The 22,158-nt window shown below is 36.2% G+C and overlaps 1 protein-coding gene across 1 annotated transcript; it reads right to left on the bottom strand.

Annotated features, from left to right (window-relative positions):
* Positions 1-1,441: 1,441 nt before the first annotated feature.
* LOC117421372 (neuronal vesicle trafficking-associated protein 1-like) lies at positions 1,442-20,406 on the bottom strand. The gene is made up of 5 exons (XM_034035684.3): positions 20,192-20,406; positions 19,548-19,729; positions 17,455-17,571; positions 10,855-10,953; positions 1,442-4,214 (listed from the first exon to the last, which is right to left on the bottom strand). Exons 2-5 carry the CDS (start codon positions 19,677-19,679, stop codon positions 4,023-4,025), a joined length of 540 nt encoding a protein of 179 aa, XP_033891575.1. The 5' UTR covers positions 19,680-19,729; positions 20,192-20,406; the 3' UTR covers positions 1,442-4,022.
* Between the last annotated feature and the right edge of the window lie 1,752 nt (positions 20,407-22,158).

Raw genomic sequence — 22,158 nt, 5'->3', positions numbered from 1 at the left:
TGCAAATGGAGTTGGGGATTTGGTCAGAATTAATGGTCTCCTCAATGCTGAGAAGTACAGGCAAATACTTATCCATCATGCAATACCATCAGGGAGGCATCTGATTGGCCCCAAATTTATTCTGCAGCATGACAACGACCCCAAACATACAGCGAAAGTCATTAAGAACTATCTTCAGCGTAAAGAAGAACAAGGAGTCCTGGAAGTGATGGTATGGCCCCCACAGAGCCCTGATCTCAACATCATCGAGTCTGTCTGGGATTACATGAAGAGAGAGAAGCAACTGAGGCTGCCTAAATCCACAGAAGAACTGTGGTTAGTTGTCCAAGATGTTTGGGCCAACCTACCTGCCGAGTTCCTTCAAAAACTGTGTGCAAGTGTACGAAGAATTGATGCTGTTTTGAAGGCAAAGGGTGGTCACACCAAATATTGATTTGATGTAGATTTTTCTTCTGTTCACTCACTTTGCATTTTGTTAATTGATAAATATAAACTATTAACATGTCTATTTTTGAAAGCATTCTTACTTTACAGCATTTTTTCACACCTGCCTAAAACTTTTGCACAGTACTGTATATATATATATATATATATATATATATATATATATATATATATATATATATATATAATTGTACAGGACTACAGGACTGAGTAAAATTCCAATTGAATAAAAAACAAAACAACTAAACCCCTAGAAGAAGATATCTTCAGTCAGCTTTCGGATAGAGCTTAGAGTGACCGGCAAAGCTCTAAGTTCCTCTGAGTTTAAGTTTTCACCATCCAAGCTGATGACGAGGTAAACAGACAGCCCTTGTTATCCCCTGCTGTGTTGCCACTGAACTCTGCTGGAAAAAAAGGGACGTGAAGGACTGCAGTGCTGTAAGTAGTTCATCTTGGGTTGTCTGTCGGGACTGTACTATAAAATAACATTTGCTTACTAAGGTGGGTGTACATTAGTTTGTATTACATGCTGGATTGAGGTTGCAGTCTCTTCGGGGGTGTCATGTACACAGGCAGCAATTTTTGAAAGGAGGCAATCAAACTGGGCATGATCAAGCCGAAAGTAGGTTTGAAATCTGTCTTCATCAAACCGGAGCTCCTGTATCAGCCAATGATATTCGCCGTACCCTTTTCTTTTCTTGAGAATGTCATGGACCCACAGCGATCTTACATTTTTTTTTCTTTCTCTGGTGGAGCAGGGCGATCACAATTCTCTTTTTTTGTTTGCTGTTCATTGTTCCAGGTATTGTGTTGTCAGATGCACATTTCCCCCCCCCCCCCCCAAAAGTTTGATATGATGGGATGTTAGTAGTTGCATTTTCTAATCATGTATACGATAATGCTCAATAATATCAATGTATAATGATGCCTTTAACTCACACTCTTTGCCTATACCCAGCAAACCAGACAAAACTCACAAAGAAAGAAAATATCTCAATTTTTAAAAGCAACATGTTTTTATTTTATTTTAAACAACACAATTGTCTGATATTTGGGATAATTGTGGGGGGATTATGATGTTGTGTTAAAATTAGTTTTTATAAAAAAAAAAATTATAATGTTTTCATAACTTGAATTTTCTTTTTTTTTACTAAGCTTTGTGTCTTTTTACATTTCAATACCAGCTTTTATGTATTTTGAATGTTCTTCCATGTACAAAAAGGGGGGAACAATTACAAGTATACCTTTTTTAAAGCTCCATTTTATCATACTAATATTTATGTTTTTTCTACTTTCCAGGCGATTAAAAACAATGCTGGTTTGTGTGTGTGGATTCTTTTCTTTCTTGTAATGTGTTCCTTTTCCTTGCTCTTCCTGGACTGGTATGACAGCTAATGTAGAGAACTGGTCTTTGGAGATCATCATATTGAGAGCAAATCTGAATCCTAATTACTTGACCTGAAATACAAATTTAACTCCAGACCGGATCAACAGGGGTTAAAAAAAGAAAGTACTACGACGATTATATTATCCCACTAAAGCCTCCATTTCTTGTAAAAAGATTTAACATGCATGCCACTGTAAGGATGACCTTTATTAAGACATTGTATGATGTCTGAAAGGTTTGTCTAAGTGGTCCCACAAGAGTCTTCTCCTGTTCACTCAAGGGATGTTTGATTTAACATTTGTTTGCAGTGAGGATGATTTAAGACAAGCTATACTTAATATTTCATGAGAAAAACATTGTACTTGTTTTCTTTTTTTCTTTTTCTTTTTTAATTATAACAGTCAGTCCAATGATTCCGGTTGTGTGGTCTACTTTGATTTAGAGGCAGTAATTACACATGTATATCGTTTATGTCATTCTTAAATTTTATTTATTTTTCACAAAGTGAAAATGTCAAAAGTTACAACCTAATTGCTTCACTTCACTACATTCAATAAAGTAGATATTTTATTAATTTAGATTATCAACAAAAACGACATGACCTGCGTAAAATGTGTTTGTGAGAGCCTTTTGTTAGGCAAGGAAAAACGTCTGGCACTGGTTTTATTGCATTTCATGCAGCGTGACACTACAACAGCATACAGTACATTGAAGCCTGTCCAACCACTCAGTGACATATCAAGCCTTTTGCGCATTAATAAACAAAGATGAGCAATTACTAAACTAAACTCGTTTTAAGAAAATGTACGATGTACTTCTTAAAGCAATAAAGCACACAATGTGTTGTCTCTACTAATTCAACCTAAACAAATAAACATTACATTGTAATTGCAAATGTAATGTGCTTTTTTGTGGGTTTTCTTTGAGTTCTACTACTACTTTTGACATTTCCACTACATATAGAATGAACCTTAAAGGAAAATGATGACTATCTGTATTCACATACAGCTGTTGTCAAAAACTATCAAAGCTATGAAGGTTCAGCACAGCCCTGCAACACGCATTTTCCCCTTGTCAAACCATTTACATTACAACCCTTCATAAAGAACTTGCATATCTAATTTGACATTTTGATTAAATGTTCAGTGTTAAAATTGTACACTGGATTATGGGATGCTTTTAGTAATGTAACAGAAACCACTAGTTATGTTAATGGTCTTAATTCTCATTAATTAATGTGTTTTATATTGATTCAGTATTAGGGCAGGATAATTAAATCATACTGTAAATACAGTACAATCAAGTTTTTGTGTATATTGTTGTTTTTTTAACTAATATTCAATATAATGTGCATTTACTTTATTTGTTGTGGAATTCAGATCGCCCAAAAAAAAATAGTACTACTTCACATATGCACTCATACTTTGTATGTTGAACACGTTAATATATTTTGAAAGGGTCTTGTGTAACATTTCTTGTATTTAGTTAGGTCTGAGCTCTTCCCTAACAAGTTATAAATTAAAATAATCAAATCATGCATCAATAAGCAAGGAAATCAATCAAAACTTCAATTGAAAAAGAACAGTTTGAAAAATGTCAGTTACCTAATGAAGACCAAATATGCCCTCAGAGTTTTCTACAGTACACCAATCTGTATTCCAGTGCACATCCTCACTAAAAGCAGTGAACAAATAGAATTCTGTTTGCATTAATAAAATCAAACGTGTTGTGTGACTGAATTTCATTATCAATTACAAATTAACAATAGTAGCGAGTAGTAAGACAAGAAAGATAAAACAAGATAAATAAGAAAATAAATAACAGAAAAAAACTACTTGACTGTTTTTTTTTTCTCTTCATACAGCATAATCCATTACTGACAGTGTCCTGTACATACATCCGCCTGTCCTGAAAGTCAACTTTAATTATAACCATTGAGAAAGAACTAGAATCACCATCTCAAATGAAGATTCATTTGTCTTTACAGTGCTACTGGCTTTGCTACACAATGAAAATTATTCAACTATTGCCTAAAATCTGCAGAGTTATGTAGACCCAAAAAAATGTTACATATGTATTTTTAAAAATCTCATAGCTGCTTATGGTTATATTTAAAGTTAAACGCTCCCATTTATACAGTATTACTGCTCAACATTTGTGACTCCTGTACTCTTGATTGCAGTGCTCTCTTCTAAGCTGTTTTCTCTGTCTCCTGTTCAGATACCTTTTCTTCAGACATCACCGTCATCCAGGGTGACACAGAGCGAGTGAGTGTGTGCTTAGCCACGTTGTAGTGGTTGATAACAGTGTAGAATTTTCCTCGGGCACTGGGGTCTTGTTCAGAATAATAACTGTCTATTCCAGCTGGAATACAGCGGTTGTGCTGGAAAGAAAATAAATAAATGAAATATATCTGGACAACTACTGGTTACCATAAATGTCAGAAACTAAGTGCTGTATGGTACTCCAATTCATAATTCTTCACACACATAAAATAATTTTGTAGCATTAAGTTTTTGGTAAGTACAATAACAGTATCACTTTATCACAGAAAATAACTTTTTTCTTTTCAATCACAGCACTTTGAGTCTTTTTTTTTTGTAGGTTTGCACAAATTCTGAATAACCCTATATTTTCCTTCTCTTATGCTGCGTTTACACTGCCATCTCAGACCTAAGTTGACTCAGGTCCGACTGATCGCGGAAGTTCTTATAATTTTTCACGTAGCGTTTACACTGCGGTTGTGCTCAGAGCCGGCTTAGGTCAGAATGTGCGCGCATACCATCTAAATTACAATACGTGCCCGGTGACGTCATAACGACCACTGAAGGGATGACGAGTTTTCCCCTCCCCAAACCCCAAAGGCAGAAGAGGCAGAGTGGTATTACAAACAAACAATACAGTGTCATGTTCATATTGCGGGGACTCGTCTTAAAAAATATATACTTATCTTGCAGTCTACGAGAAAAATGGTTATTCGTTTAGACAATGTTTGACACAACATTGCGGTTCCTGATCCATTTGTTATGTGAAGGATTTCACCTTGAGTAAGAAGTAAATTTGCGGTTTATTATTATAATAATAAAATACCCTTTGCTTTAAAAAAAAACTCTGTTCTGTTTATTCACCAATATTATCTCACCTTGGATATATCAATAATTGTATGATGCATAAGTCCTTTATTTTTAGTTAAAATAGGCTAAGCAGCCCGAAAAAACATTTACTGTATAAAATTGCAGTTAACAAATTTTATTTTTTCAAATTAGCTTTGTTACAAATACTGCTACTGCAAATGAATAAATAACAATAATAATAATAATAATAACACCGTGTAACAATTTTTTTTTTTTTTTTTTTTTTGTTCCTCTGTAGTAAGTGTTATTTCCTAATTGCTTATGCCTCAAAAGTATGGCTATTATTCCCCACAAACTTTGCTTTTGTGACCAGGACAGTGATATTTTGAAATTTACCTATTTTCCAGAACATTCCAGATAGATTCAGTGCTGAGTAAACTTGGAGTAACTTCTAGAACTTTCTAGAACTTTCCAGTAATATAAATAGTAGTATAAATACAGGGGCCTTAAGCCCACCAGTTCAGTTTAGTTCCAGCTGCCTAAGTGGATACATATCTGCATTTTTCTGAGATGGCATCAAGAGGCTGCAAGCATCCGGCAGACGCATTTTGCCTCTGGAAGGTAAGATGGACAATTGTTGCTCGGAATTTTATGTTATAAAATTTGTTAAAATTTTTAAAATTGTAAAAGTTTTTAATTTTAAAATGTTTTACAATTTTCAATGTTATTGAAAAAATATATCATATATGAAAAATGTTGCGAGAATCTCTTACACATTAGTCATGGGTGAAATAAATGTATTTTTGTAGGATGGTACAGAGGGGAAAAGAGAGCCATGAAGTTCGCTATCCCAAGAATTTGGCGGGAACCCACTGACCACTCAAGCAACTGCTACTTCTGCATGGTGGACCCTTCCAAACGTCGGACTGGCAAGAATGCACCTGCTATCACGTATCCGGACCTTCCTTCATCCATCGCCCCGGTGCCACACTGCCATGAGCTCCCCGTACCCACTCCTCCGGAGGGAGAGCAGTCGTCTTTAGAAGAGAGCAGCAAGTCAGAGAGCGAGGAAGACGTTGTAGATCCAGATGACAATTTCAGAGGTGGAGCTGAGGAGAGAAACCCATACTACCCCAACCAAAAAGACCTCAACGACTTGATTAGAGATCTTGGTCTCACCAAGTCCAATGCCAAGCTTTTGACGTCTAGGCTCAAGCAGTGGAACTTGTTGAATGAAAGTGTGCAAGTCGCAGATCAGAGGAAGCGTCACCAACCTTTTTCCAGCTTCTTCACCTGTCAAGATGGGCTCTGCTTCTGCCACAATGTGACCAGTCTGTTCGAGGCAATCGGAATCGCCTGTAACCAGAATGAGTGGTGCCTCTTCATTGACAGCTCATCCAGGAGCCTCAAAGCCGTGCTGCTCCATAATGGTAACAAGTACCCATCTCTTCCCCTGGCTCACTCGGTGCACCTCAAAGAGGATTACAACAGCATTAAGACCTTGCTGGACGCCTTGAAGTATGATGATTACGGCTGGGAGGTCATAGGAGACTTCAAAATGGTGGCATTCCTGATGGGTCTCCAAGGTGGTTTTACCAAGTTTCCCTGCTATCTTTGCCTTTGGGACAGCAGGGACACCAAGGCGCACTACCACAGGCGGGACTGGCCACAGCGGACCGAGTTCTCTGTGGGGAGGAACAACAATAAGTGGGAGCCACTGGTGGACCCCCGGAAGGTGCTGATGCCACCACTGCACATCAAATTGGGCCTTATGAAACAAATTGTCAGAGCTCTAGATAAGGAGTCGGCAGCTTTCAAGTACCTTCAAGACTTCTTCCCTAAGCTGTCTGAGGCAAAGGTCAAAGCCGGTGTCTTTGTCGGACCACAGATAAAGAAGATCCTGGAGTGCAATGAATTCCCCAAGAAGCTCACTAGTAAGGAGAAAGCGGCTTGGAACAGCTTTGTCGCAGTGGTTCGGGGCTTCCTGGGCAATCACAAGGCCGAAAACTATGTGGAGCTGGTTGAGACTCTGGTGAAGAACTACGGCACAATGGGCTGTAGGATGTCCCTCAAAGTCCATCTCCTTGATGCTCATCTTGATAAATTCAAGGAGAACATGGGAGCGTACTCGGAGGAGCAAGGCGAGCGCTTCCACCAGGATATACTGGACTTTGAACGCCGCTACCAAGGACAGTATAACGAGAACATGATGGGAGACTACATTTGGGGGCTGATTCGTGAAAGTGATTTACAGTATAATCGTAAATCTCGAAAAACTACTCACTTCTAAATCTTCTGTAGTCATTTTTGTATTACTTTAGTATAAATACATGTTAATTTGGATTCATATGTTGTTTTTTTCTGACTTCATGTTAACGAAAAGACACAAATTCGCCCGTTTTCTCATTGGAAATAGGTAAATTTCAAAATATCACTGTCCTGGTCACAAAAGCAAAGTTTGTGGGGAATAATAGCCATTTTCTATACTTTTGAGGCATAAGCAATTAGGAAATAACACTTACTACCCAGGAACAAAAATTGTGTTACATAGTGTAATAATAATAATAATTTGTTATATAAGTACACTATCTAAATTGTTTGCAATTATTCAAAACATTTCGTTCCTTTTTTAAAAAACGAAATGACAGAGACTGCAAATAATTAAAACAATCTTTATTTAAAACTTGGAACATAACATGTAAAATGTAATCGTGTAACAGATCAACTACAACTCAAAAAGTGCAGAGTGGGGGTTGCACATATCTCTCTTCTACAGTGCTTGAGAGACAGCTTTCACAGACAATGCCAGGTGTGAGGCAAGACTGGCACCGGGGCAGGTGTACGTTCATTGTACTGGGTAAATTCCTACAAGGGGTATTGGTTGCTTCCATGATGGGGGTTGCACAGACCTTGATTCGCCAGATCTGCCGCTGTTTCTCAGTATATGTATTTATTTTGTGTTTCCACTTCGTGCACTCTGGATTTGAGTTTCGCCCCACAAGCTATGACAGCTCTGCTTTCTTGCTCTCCCCAGTTCACACCGCGGTTGTCAGAAACAAACAAACAAAGTATTCCGTGTTTTTAAGCTAATCTTGGGTACAATCAAAATATTTAAATAACAATAAAAACAAACAACAAAAATACGGTGTGTTAAAGCGTATTTGAAACTAAACCAATAAGTGGTTTAACAATAAAATAACTGGGAAAAAAAAAACAATCCAGGAAAGTTTTTGTATAACATTATTTTTGATAGCATTTTTTTTTAATAATTCTCACCGATATACTCAAATATTACGTTTTTGTTTCTTTGACGTCCACCGGCGTCTGCACCTGTTTAACAAAGCAAAAAAGTTATCGTCAAAAGTTTACATAGCCTAATGTATGGGGTATGTACACTTTTGACGACAACTTAATTATAAAACTTAGATATTTACAAATATTCCCCAATATAAACAGTTAATAAATTCAAACATTCAGGACGCTTGTGTCAAGTCGTTATTTTCTTTTTGTGACGCTGCAACGGCACTGCAGCTTCTTCCTGTTTAGATTCCATGGGGGAGGAGCCGAGCGGCATTCACGTCGTGCGTGAGTCGTCCTAAAGTCCGGTGAGTTTACACTGCCTTTCCAATGGACTGAAGCTGGCGCTGGGCCACATCTTTAGTTGGCCTTTTTTGGATGGCTGAGAGTCAGCCGTTTGCGTTCACACTGCAGAAAAAAGACCTGAGACGGCCCTAAGCCATCCTAAAAACGGCCAGTGTAAACACACCATTAATCACTGTGTGTGTTGTAGATCTGCAGCTGCAAAAATTGTTGTGGCCAAGCATGTTTTTGCTCTTGGCCTGTCATTTGCAGAGGTGCTTAGCAAGTCACAGCTCCACAATCTTTATTTCTTTTAAATCTCCAACCACATAAAAAATAACAGTATGTAGGCTGAACATAAAGGCTATGATTATACTGTCAGAGCATTGTTGCAGATTGGTGAATTAATGTATATATTTAAATTGTAAAGAAAACATCATGCATGCGATCTTTGGCTTTTGTGTACTGTCCAGCTGCAGACTGGAGAACACATTTTAGACTACAGAAGAGATTGAGTTGTGTAACTCTAATGGAAATGTGCCATTACACATGTGATTGGCCAGCTTTGGTAATCTGAGCATTTTTAGATTGTTTGTAGTCAAAAAGCTAACGATGGGTCTACCACAGATGGAATACTCTATACTGGAAAAGCTAACAGCTCCTAGGTGTTATGCAACTGTATTTACATGAGTAATCCCCTATTATGTAATATATTCAATGTTGTGTAATCAAGTTAAGTGTAGATGCTTTCCCACATTTTTGTTTTTGTCTAAGTCCCTACTAGAATTGTTGGAAGTACAGTATTACAAATACATGTGTCTTTTTTTTCACCACTCGTCCAAAATTAGGCCAACATGTCCTGATAAAAAAAAAAAAAACAATACTGACTGTCCTAGTTTCTCTAAACCCTGGTGTGTTAGTGCTTTAAACTAATGCGTCTGGGGGGTATGGAAGGTTTTAATCTGTTATCTGGGGAAATCTGCTCAGTCTACAAATGTGTTAGGTTGTTTTGTTTTTTGTTGTACATCTACGTCATGCATGGCAAGATTTCACTCAATGTAGGGGATTTTTCACTGCCAACTCCCTCCCTTACTCTAGACTTGCATATATCAGCCCCATTACTTACTATAGTTAAGTAATGATTTTTATGGAAGTAAATTAGAACACTAGGGGATTGGAAGTATTGTGCAATGAACCTTTCTTAAACTCTTGATTTAGAGCTCTTAATTGAATTGAATTAAAATTCCACCCCATGGAACATTAAAGGTCTGCCTACATACTCAGAAGGAAAATACATTATGTTTTGAATGCACTGAAGAAGGCAGATAGCATTTGTCTACAAGAATTACGTTAATTTATATTTCTCAGGCTGTAACAGCCTTGTCAGACCCCTGCTTCAGACTAATCTATCTTTTCCAGAATGGATCAACTAACTCTACATCACAAACAATAGAAAAATTAAATGAAAAAAGAACCCCCAGAGGTATTTTTGCTTGCTAGAGAACCACTTAAAAGAGTACTAAACAAATGAATTTTCTTACTTCTTATTGTGAGCAATCTTATCAATGGTCCCCTGCTCATTTTGATGAATATGTGTTGGTTTCCCCTTTAATATGGTTTATACAGATCCCTGCATTCTATTAACTTCCATACCATTGTAAATAAATTGACAACGTATCCCCAAAGTTCAGGGTGATTAGAAAGTAAGTTTACTATATTTCATGTGGTAAACTTACTTTCTAATAACCCTGTATATTAAAAAGCAAAGAACAGGACAATAGAATAAACATTTAAACATTTTTTAAATTTGTTTAAGCTTTTAACCATTGTTAAAAATATGCAGTTGTATCTAAGGTAATTCCTTTCATATTCAACATGTATTATTATGTTAAGATATAGCACGCTGTAAAAATGTTATGGAAGAAAAACTTGGGGTGCTAAAGGCAAGATATTGATAAAAAAAAATGCAGACAAATGCCAAGCACTCAAACACTAGCAATCACGCTTTCATATTTTATTTATAAAAATGTATTTCATTAGAACATTCAAAACAAGAGCTGAATGCAAGAAGAGACGATTCCAGGTTACTAAAGGAAACTCGTCATGGCCACAGCCCGTCATCAGCGCACCAGACCGCATTTTTCTAAATTTTTTGTTAGAATAATTAAATGTTTAGCAGATAAAACCCCTATAAAGAACCAAAAGATACAACTCGATACAAGAAAAAGGATACCAATGCTGCAGTAAATGTTTATCACACTTTTAACATTAAGTAAAAGTGTTTCTAGAACAACTGAAAGTTGATACATGGGTGTTGGTAGCTGCCTGCTGTGCAGCTAAAAAAAAAAGCTTCACGTTGTTTAGACTTACCTGAAAGACAAATCCGTCTGGACAGCTGTAAACTTTGTAGATCACCAGAAACACTACACCGGTTAGGAACGCCAGTGCAAAAAGCACTAACAGTGTGACCTGCAAGTACAGAAACCAAGCAATTCACTACACAGGCAAGCAACTGTGCTTTTTCAGCTGGTTGTTCAGTATGATTATTATTATTTATTTAATTATTTATTTATTTGGTAGCCACCTTTCTCCAAGGTGACATACAGGTGTTATAATAACTGTATATCGATGCAATTATACACTGGTTAATACGTTAAAGATACTGCAGTTGCTGCACTTTCCTTAGCAGTCATACTATATTAGTGCAAACACAAGTGCCAGTTTTGTTGTTATGACAACACACTGAACAACAATTTTGTGGAGTAAAAATTGCATTCGATTTGCAGTATGCAGTCACTTAGTGGGTGACTAATTCTACCACGAAAAAAACAGTATTTTATCATTTTAGGAAAACAGACATAAAGCAAATAGGCAGGCAAAAATCAATCTCTAGTTTGAGGAGATGAACAGAGTGGGAACTAAAATCTTTTTCCCCCGTGCCAGTGAATGAGCCGTCATTATCTGTGGCACAATCAAACTTAGTGTGTTGTTGCATGTTTTGTGTGGTAGAGGGCGCTATGTGATTCAAGGATTATTATTAGGTTTGATACTTTGATATTAATTCGTTAAACATCGAATTCCCAAAAAATTGGAATTACACTGAATTAAATGTACATAGGATAAACATCGGGAAAACCACTCACTATTTTTTTTTATTTTCGTACCAAAAATAACAATTTAGAAATATAGTTTGTTTAGTTTTTATACTTGTCTGTCCCGTCTCTATTCCACTCTGAATGGCTAGGGGTCGCTGTCAATCATCTGTTAGTATAGTTTCACTGTCACTGTCATTTCACCCAGTTCTGACAGATCTCGTTGACTGAAGCAGTGCAAGAATGCTCTCATTCATTTAAATGACAGTCAATCATCAAGACCTGTACCTACTGTGCACTTTCATTTGCCAGCTCAAGCGGCTGTCATTCAAAGCGCCTACTTTTGAAATTAGCGGGTTAAGGTGTAGGTAGGCTTTTGCTAGGTATACCAGGACAGTTACTAGTTTGATTTGAAAATGGGGTGCAAGAGGAAAACACTTAATGAGTATTGTGCACAATCCCGACTGAAGTCTCAGCGGAAGGACGAAGCGGGCCGATGTTGAATATGATAAAGGGGCTTCGCTAAATGAGACGTTTCTAAATGGCATAAAAAGTCTGTGTTTTTTTAAGCTAAAGGTCGATTTCACCCATTCTCTGCTTGAATTGAAAAATAAATATTGAAAAAAAGCGGTAAATTCTTTCTAAAATAAACATCGATTTGGCCAAAAAAAAAAAAAAAAATCTAATAGTAGCAAGCCTAATTATTATTAAAATACCACTGTTCACCAGCAGATGCCGCAAACAAGCCTTTGTTAGATAATGCTTTTCAGACATCTTTACCCTCCATGAAGACTACGAATAAACCTCCTTTGTTAATATAGAGGATCCAATTAGTTTCCCTCTGAAATTTAGAACGTCAGACACTGTGGATGTTCCGTCAACAATTCCCCACAACAGCCTAGGCCTTTTATAGATTTTAAAAACTCAGGTAAATGTGATTCATACACATTCAGTCCAAACATATCTTTATCTTACCTTTATTCCTAATAGCTGTGCATTCACATTGGAAGCACTTCAATATCAAAGAAAAATGTTAAAAATATACAACAAGGTCACTGTATTATAGACTAGGCTACACAAATGTAATAGACATAATCAGATCTAGTCAAAGATTTTACCAACCTGCTGATAGGCAGTCGATAGGCGCATCTGTTTGATAGATTATGAACAATGCCATATGGTCTTACTGCAGCTTATCCTCAGGCACAGAGCATGCTGACATGTGTTAATGTCAAAGGGACAGTCTCACAGTCATGAAAATAAATCATAAGGCACCATTTCAAAACTTCAACGTAATTGTAGGGAAATTTCCAAATCACTTTGCTATATTCTGAAGATGCTTTATGTAGAGACCTCATCTTATTTATATTAAATAATATAGTGTGTTTTAAAAATGGCAATTTCCTGCTGTTGTGCATCAAAGTTACAGCAGATAAACAAGGATTCTTTCCCAGCAAGCCATGCAGCTAAGATCACATTCAATTGTTTACACAACCGAAAGGAAGGATGCTATTGCTTTGTTTCTAATAATCCTAACATCCTCTGGAGCTTTTTATTACAAAAAACTAACAAGAAAATTAAAGCAAGGAGAGACTTGCTCATCCCCAGCTGGTAAGTAAATGTTTTTGCCCACTCGTCACGTGATTGGTCAGTGTTGTGACGTATTTCCACCCATCCCGTTTTGGCGAAGGGTCAAAAAAAAAAAAATCAGGGGTAGCTCGGATTAGCAGCCAGTGCGGGTCGGCAAAATGAACATGGAAACGCAGTATCAGGGGCAGCAGGGTTTTCAGCCTGGGTTGAGTGGTGCATGGAAACAAGCTATAACACAATCTGCCAATCTCAGTATGCTGATTGTCTGTGTTACCTTACAGAACCAAATATTCCAATTTTTTTTTAAATGTAAATGGTTTGCTTTTTGTTTTGACTGCCCTGTCCCTTGCAAGAGCTTACATAAAGCATTCAAAAATCCCTGCTGTTTGTTTTAACTTTGTTCTGTAGCAAGGAGGCTTCAAATACAGATAAAGCTTGCAAGTCTGCAGCAAAACCTACCCATAGGGAATGTAAATACATGTAAACCAACTGGTCAAGTTTACAATGAAGTACATATAATTTTACATGTATGTGAAAACTGCATTTTAGATCTAGGTCTGTCAATTAACTAATGATCTAATAAGCTATACCATGAACTAGATTCACCTTGTATAGCTATTACAAGCATGGGTTGTGCACATATTTATAGATGTCATGTGCTTGCTAAATTAGATTGTATTAATTCTATGTGTTGTCATTTCAGTCTTTTTTCTATGTTATATTTAACAAATGTCTTTTGTTTGTAATGAATGTTATGTTTGTTCCAAACAGTTTAATTGCATGATGTCCTCTAGGACCCTCTAGGAAATCTTGGTGAGCAAAACATTAAAATAAAATACAAAATAAATGAAAAGACAAAAAAAATTTGATCTGGAATTCCTTCCTTCTCTGTGATTTATCTGTGGCGTGGCGTCAGTGGTGGCTCCTTACCTAGAGAGGGCGACTCTTTAGGGAAGCAAGCTTAGCCCTGGGCCACTGGACTACATTAAATCACTTGAGTAAACCTTTGCCATCATCCTGTCTCTTGAATAACACTACTTTGTATGCATGTGTTTTTTATATTTTAGTTTTTTAAAGACTGCTAACCTGAAGATGATATTAGAGAGCTTACCAATCTAATTATGAATTACGGAAGCTGAAGAAAAGAAATATTCTGTACTACTGTTAACACTTTTAATCCATTTAACTGTTTTTTTCAAAATCTTTTCTGCTGCAAAAACCATTTCAGGATTGTGACTGAAAATTATATAGCAAACGTAACAAAAATAGTAGTCACATTTTTTTTTTAAATTAAAATGATTGGTTTGGCTCCCAAAAGACTTGCCATGCCATTATTCATGTAGTGATTATATGTAATTTCTCAGCTTGCACCCACCATTGATTTTGACATACATTTTTCATATTAAAGATTATGCTGTTGTCCGAATTAAGTGCCGAATTTAGTGCTCAGATTTATTTCATTTACTCATTACCAGCCATGTTCATATGTCCTATAATATCTGCCCCACTGTTGTTGTTTTTTTCTCTACAGATAAATGTACCTTTATCTTCCCTTTATTCTCTTAAGCAAATTTAACGTCAGCAGATTACATTCAATTTGATTTGAAGAAGGTCATTTGCATTGATTAAAACTGTGTTTTTTTGGGGGGAAAAGGAACAGCTGCAACAAAATGACATCATTAAACTGCCCCTTCTTTAGTTACCTGCTTTAGTAAAATAATAGTTACACAAACAAATTCAGTTTTCTTCCCATACTTTTGTAAATTATTCTCCAATTCAGATACAGTTTTAGATGTGTTGTATATCCTGCTACAGACAGTATTATTATAATTATATTTTTAAGCAGGTTCGTTTATACTTAAGGAACTTGAGATAAGAATCATTTGACTACATCTAATTAGCATTCATTAAACCTTGGACAGTGGCTTCATGGAACCGTAATTGCTGCTAACACAATGTCTTAAAAAGTGTATTTATAATAATTTTATCAGAAGCAAGAGATCATCCTTAGTCAAAAACACAATACGGTCATTAGATTAAACCAGCTTTGTGAACACCAAATTAAAACTCTTTCTTAAGAGTATAATGAAGCATAACATTTTATACAGAAACATTGCATTCACATTAGCAGAGATGCAGGTTCTCTCTCCAAGCTTTGTCTAATTCAGTAACCTAGCAACCTAACATAGCAACCAAACAGCGTCAGTTCAGATACTTGGGGACTGTACAGGTTATTAATATACCAGCTTCAGCAACATACATAAACATAAAAAAAGAAACAAACTAAAAAATTTATTTAAATACAGGTAACTCCATTACATATGTCAGCAGCTGCACTTTATTTGTTATATATATATATATATATACAGACGTGCTCAAATTTGTTGGTACCCTTACAGCTCATTGAAATAATGCTTCATTCCTCCTGAAAAGTGATGAAATTAAAAGCTATTTTATCATGTATACTTGCATGCCTTTGGTATGTCATAGAATAAAGCAAAGAAGCTGTGAAAAGATATGAATTATTGCTTATTCTACAAAGATATTCTAAAATGGCCTGGACACATTTGTTGGTACCCCTTAGAAAAGATAATAAATAATTGGATTATAGAGATATTTCAAACTAATTAGTTTCCTTAATTAGTATCACACATGTCTCCAATCTTGTAATCAGTCATTCAACCTATTTAAATGGAGAAAAGTAGTCACTGTGCTATTTGGTACCATTGTGTGCACCACACTGAACATGGACCAGAGAAAGCAAAGGAGAGAGTTGTCTGAGGAGATCAGAAAGAAAATAATAGATGAGCATGGTAAAGGTAAAGGCTACAAGACCATCTCCAAGCAGCTTGATGTTCCTGTGACAACAGTTGCAAATATTATTAAGAAGGTTAAGGTCCATGGAACTGTAGCCAACCTCCCTGGGCGCGGCCGCAAGAGGAAAATCGACCCCAGAGTGAACAGAAGGATAGTGTGAATGGTAGAAAAAGAACCAAAGATAACTGCCAAAGAGATACAAGCTGAACTCCAAGGTGAAGGTACGTCAGTTTCTGATCGCACCATCCCTCGCTTTTTGAGTGAAAGTGGGCTCCATGGAAGAAGACCCAGGAGGACTCCACTTTTGACAGAAAAACATAAAAAGCCAGACTGGAATTTGCTAAAATGCATATTGACAAGCCACAATCCTTCTGGGAGAATGTCCTTTGGACAGATGAGTCAAAACTGGAGCTTTTTGGCAAGTCACATCAGCTCTATGTTCACAGATGAAAAAATGAAGCTTTCAAAGAAAAGAACACCATACCTACAGTGAAACATGGAGGAGGCTCGATTATGTTTTGGGGCTGCTTTGCTGCGGCTGGCACAGGGTGCCTTGAATCTGTGCAGGGCACAATGAAATCTCAGGACTATCAAGGCAGTCTGGAGCGAAACGTACTGCCCAGTGTCAGAAAGCTCTGTCAGTCGCAGGTCATGGGTCCTCCAACAGGATAATGACCCAAAACACACAGCTAAAAGCACCCAAGAATGGATAAGAACAAAACATTGGACTATTCTGAAGTTGGCCTTCTATGAGTCCTGATCTGAATCCTATCGAACACCTATGGAAAGAGCTGAAACTTGCAGTCTGGAGAAGGCACCCATCAAATCTGAGACAGCTGGAGCAGTTTGCTCAGGAAGAGTGGGCCAAACTACCTGTTAACAGGTGCAGAAGTCTCATTGAGAGCTACAGAAAACGTTTGATTGCAGTGATTGCCTCTAAAGGTTGTGCAACAAAATATTAGGTTAGCGGTCCCATCATTTTTGTCCATGCCATTTTCATTTGTTTTCTTATTTACAATATTATGTTGAATACAAAATCAAAAGCAAAGTCTGATTTCTATTAAATATGGAATAAACAATGGTGGATGCCAATTACTTTTGTCAGTTTCAAGTTATTTCAGAGAAAATTGTGCATTCTTCGTTTTTTGTGGAGGGGTACCAACAAATTTGAGCACGTCTGTATATATATATATATATATATATATATATATATATATATATATATATATATATATATATATATATATAGTAGCTGTACATTTCTGTACTGTATCTTTCTAGTTATATATAATACATATTTTAAGGAGTCCTTATAAAGATTTATTGTAAACTTAATTTAGTACAAACATGATTTAGCATGTAATAATGTATAAAGTGTTCTTTTTTATTATTATTATTATTCAAATATTTAATGGCCGGATTAGCTTTAAAAAAAAACCCGCAAACTGTATTAAGCAAATATATGACTTACCTTAAAACTATCAGAGACACCTTCAGTCATGCTTATTGTATATTCTGCTATTTTAGGGTTGTGGAATTTGCCCCTCTTGTGGTCAGCATCATATTCTGTTTTAGTTTTTACCACCACCTTAAAAAAAAAATTTAAAAAAAAAAAAAAAACACCAGCATTTAAGAGCAAACATAAAGAGCTAACTGATGAAATGAACAACTAGAGTTTAAAAAAAAAAAAACATGGCTGTGTGACACATTTAGATCTGTTTGCTGGCAGAAGCAAAACCGTACCAGACCAAGCAACACGTCTCAATAGCTTTGCACTGCACTATCCAAAACCATTTGAGAGTCAGCATCCTCAGCGTCTCATCTTAATATAAAGAAATGTAAACTTTAACTAGTTTTGGACAAACATTAACTAGAGTCGTCGTGCATCGGGTCGGGTACCCGCGGGTTCAGGTCGGAATGTGAACTTTTCGCGGTTCGGGTCAAAAAAATAATAATTTTCGGGTCTGAATTTGAATCACCTAAAACGTTTTCTGTCGTTTCAGCGTACTTGTCTGTAACGCTTTCCCAAATAACGTATTAGAAGGTAAATGTATCAGTATTTCATGCACTAAAGCAGGAGCCGATTAGGGAGGAGTCAGCTGACTAAGCGATGTTGTTCTCGCTTGTTTGATACGTCGCAAGATCTTTTTATCACGTCTGCTTGGTGATATTAAAAATGTTTGTGAACGAGGTGAAACAAACGATAGCGCATGGTTTATATCATGTAGTGGATAATAGTGCAAGAAGAAAATCACAGAGAATGAAAATAATAAACATGTGACTGGATTCGTTTTTTTGTAAAACCTGTCGTTTTTGTGAACGACAGCCACAAAACTCTGCGAAAGCACAGTTGTAGCTCCCTTTCAACTGGTGGCACTTTAGTAGGGTGGCCACATATTTTTTAGATTTCAACAACAAACAAAAAAATAGGTTATTATTAACAGTTTTTACCTAACTTAAAGATATCTAAAATTAAAATATATAAAAAATGATTTAAAACGTGTAGAAATGCTTTTTTATGCACCAAATCCTGCTACCCTTTCCTTCTCGGCGGCCATCTTGGATTTAAGTGTTGCACTCTACTGACTTTAGCTTTCTGAATTAAAAAAAAAAAAAAAAAAAAAATTAAAACACAAAAAAAAATTAAAGAAAAAGTTTACGCTAAGCTTGGTCGTGTTTTTCAATTGAAAGTTAGTTTTTCTTTTAATGCAACAACCTGCCCCTAAAAACGCACCTCACCCACAGGTATTTTATAGTAGAGATAGTTAAGTTAATGTTACAATGTAAAAAAAAAACATTCAGCCCACTAGAAAAAGCTACCACGCTGTATTGCCTACTGTATAAACTCAATCCGTGGAGAATGGTAGAGATATGTGTGTGAATGTGAGAGCGTGAGAGAGTCAGTCGGCAAAGGACAAACACTTGCTTGTTCGGTTCGGGTTGCAGGTCTTTGGCTATTAAAGCGATTCGGGTCGGTTCGCGGGTAAGAAGACGGTGTTGCAGAGGGTTGCTGGTTCGGGTCGGGTCCTGTAGTAGCGGGTCCAGGTCGTAAGCGGGTCGTAAAAATCATGAACCACTACATGTATTTACTTACAGTACATGCCTGCAGATCTAAGATCAAACCAGCAAGCTACATATATGTAAGAAGAATAAGAAGAAGAATCACTAGTATTGGTATTGATAATAATAATAATAATAATAATAATAATAATAATAATAATAATAATAATAATAATAATAATAATAATAAAATTACCAAAGGGATATTTTTTTATCTTTTATCTTTTTTTTTCTTAAATAGTAACCTGGTCCTAGAAACAGTTAATAAACCCTTTGATAAATGTTAAACCTCAATGTTTTTTTTCTTGTTCACGTTGTTTAATTTCACATGTCTTTAGTATCTTTATAGTTATATTAGTTGATATTAGTTATATTAATCGTTCAAGACAATACATTAGCAGCAGCTTTATTTAAATTGCATTTATTTCAAGGGGTTGAAAAAAAAGGGCGTGACCTATACATTACTGAGATGATAAATAAACCCCGTCAAAATAAAATAATTACCTTATCAGGCGGGGGGCATTGTAGCTGATTGACATCCAAGGGTGTGATAAGGGGGATGGTATCAAATCCATCTTCAGATATGGGCACTTTGGTGTTATTCTTGTCGTAGAAATGATTCCCCAGTTTCACCATTATTCCAAGGAAAATCTAATATTTTCAGTTTCGATTATGTTAATTCAATCCTACAAAGAAAACAGCGATGAAACGTTTTGACATTGAATTATCAGGTAATTTTTAAATAATGCAACGAATATTGAATAATTAAATGTATGCAAAACGTATAACATCACGATACATAATGCATGGACCATTCATTAGAGCTTTCCTCATCAAAATAAACTTCATAGGCTCTACCAACACACATTTACCAGATTGCCAATAAAAAACACAAACGCCTAAAAACCGTCAATCCCCAAAATACAAACATAAATAGTGCTATATTGTATTGTTTTACGGACCTTTAATATAGCATTATTAACTGAAAATAAAGATACATGTATCACCCTTACTGTCACGTTTTCATGCCACAAGAGCACGGTCCTTATGGAAAGCCGGAGCACGCATAGCCGAAACAACCTTTTTCAGTGTATTTTTACAGCATGATATTCAGCATGCATACACTTACTTACTAAAATTATCCTTACCAGTTATTGGACTCCTTGCCTTCCGATTTCTCTGAATAAAGTGAGTGCTGATGTGTGTTTGAAGGGGTGTCCTAAAGAAATTGATTTTCTTCGTCGTCTTTATGGTTGAATTTTGTATCGACGATGTTGGTATGACGCAGCTGCTTTCCTTGGGTAGAGAGAGCTGCAGCCTTTGGAACAGAAGATGTTCACAAGAGCCCCTCAGTGATGCAATAGCATCACGAGCTCCTGTGCGTGGTAATTATAATAACCAGGTGGAATACGTCTTCGTGTTCCGGTCAATTTTAAATGTCTACTACGTTTCTTTTTTTGTTTTGATTCAGCTATACAGCTCACATATGTCAACTCATTATTATACCTTTATTAATACAGGAAAATGTATAAACAGTGTATTGCTATATTTACTGATCCTCAATACAAGTTTAGCCCAGGAACGTGACCTTACAACCAATGCCATAAAACAGACTCTTTAAACACACATTCATTTGAAATTATCAAATGCATTCTTATATAATATTTGGAAATATCAAGACAAACAGTGTCTAAGGACATTTGATAATCTAGACTGAGAAATGTTCATTGTTTACACCCTGACTTGAAATGGAGAACAGTGTGTGCACTATTTCACCCAGCAGAGAAGCTCAGTACTGGATGGTGCAAACTGGATAGTTAAGTGTTCGCCAACTTGTAAAACTGCAAAAATTCACCAGAGAAATGATAATATATATATATATATATATATATATATATATATATATATATATATATATATATATATATATATATATATATATATGCTTGTAAAATAAACTAATACAATTGTCTTTAAAGTTCAGGATTTGTTAACGGGGCGTTTGCTGTATAAAATGAAGATAAAGTTTCATTTCAATATTAAAAAAAAACAGAATGTAATTGGAAAGCACAAAATGGGATATTTTCTGAACTAGAAGCCTGAATGTGAGTTGGTATGTTCAGCAGTTATAACACTACCTCCACTGGGTGGCACTGCAGGTAATCACATGAAAAGTAACAAGGGTGAGGTTTACATGTAGCTTGGAAATCAGTTTCTAGTAATAGTGTCACGACTTGATGATGTCATGAACAAGGTACTTTCTTCATAAAATATTCTCTCGCCAGGGAATGGTGGGTAAATCTCCTTTTTGTGACAAAATCGCATCGTACGTTACAAAATGCAAGTACAAAATCACACCTTATGTAACCCACATATATAGTCGTGTTCATAGTGTCTTGTGAAGTACAGAGGTACAGGGTACCCCATTAAGAACATTTTCTAACTTAAAATTTTTTTTTAGGTGTTTATTACCATGTAGGTGCCCCCATCCCACCCAACCAAAAAACAAATATACTATATATATATATATAATACAACAGAACGTTCATTCCAGTTTCCTTAAAGTGCTCTATAACCAGTTCAGATCTTTAAATTGCAAACAAAGAGGATTTCCTGTGACACATACAAATTGATAAAAAAAAAAAACCATCAGGGAGCAGGGTTTTACTAGAATGAGGAATGGATGGGGCATCAGTAATCACAATTCATGTAGTAAATGATGTGTAAAGGACAGGGAATAATAATGACACCCTGTCTGTCATACTCTATTGAAATGAGCTTATACTAGCACCATCCGGTATTGTCTAGAGTTCTAAGTAAATTCTAGGAAAAGGAAATTACCAGCAAATTTGCCTAGCTTCAATGTAAAACATCATTCCTGTCTGAATATTCCATAGTTTAGCCTCCAATACACAGAAACTAGCCATTGTTAAATTTCCAGCAACAGTAGTTTTAGCAGCCAGCCCCCAAGCTTCCTCCCTCCTACACAGTTCACAGTATCTGTGGGATGATCCAGAACAGAGTTTTCATCATTGTTCCTTTTTCCAATATGTCTGGAACAATGATGCAAACAGTACTGATGGACAAAGGCAGTTATTATACCAGACATGTACAG

Source organism: Acipenser ruthenus, chromosome 1, assembly GCF_902713425.1.
Source record: "Acipenser ruthenus chromosome 1, fAciRut3.2 maternal haplotype, whole genome shotgun sequence".
Taxonomy (NCBI): Eukaryota; Metazoa; Chordata; class Actinopteri; order Acipenseriformes; family Acipenseridae; genus Acipenser; species Acipenser ruthenus.
The sequence above is the reverse complement of the archived record's forward strand: the minus strand, read 5'-3'. Positions and strand labels throughout refer to the sequence as shown.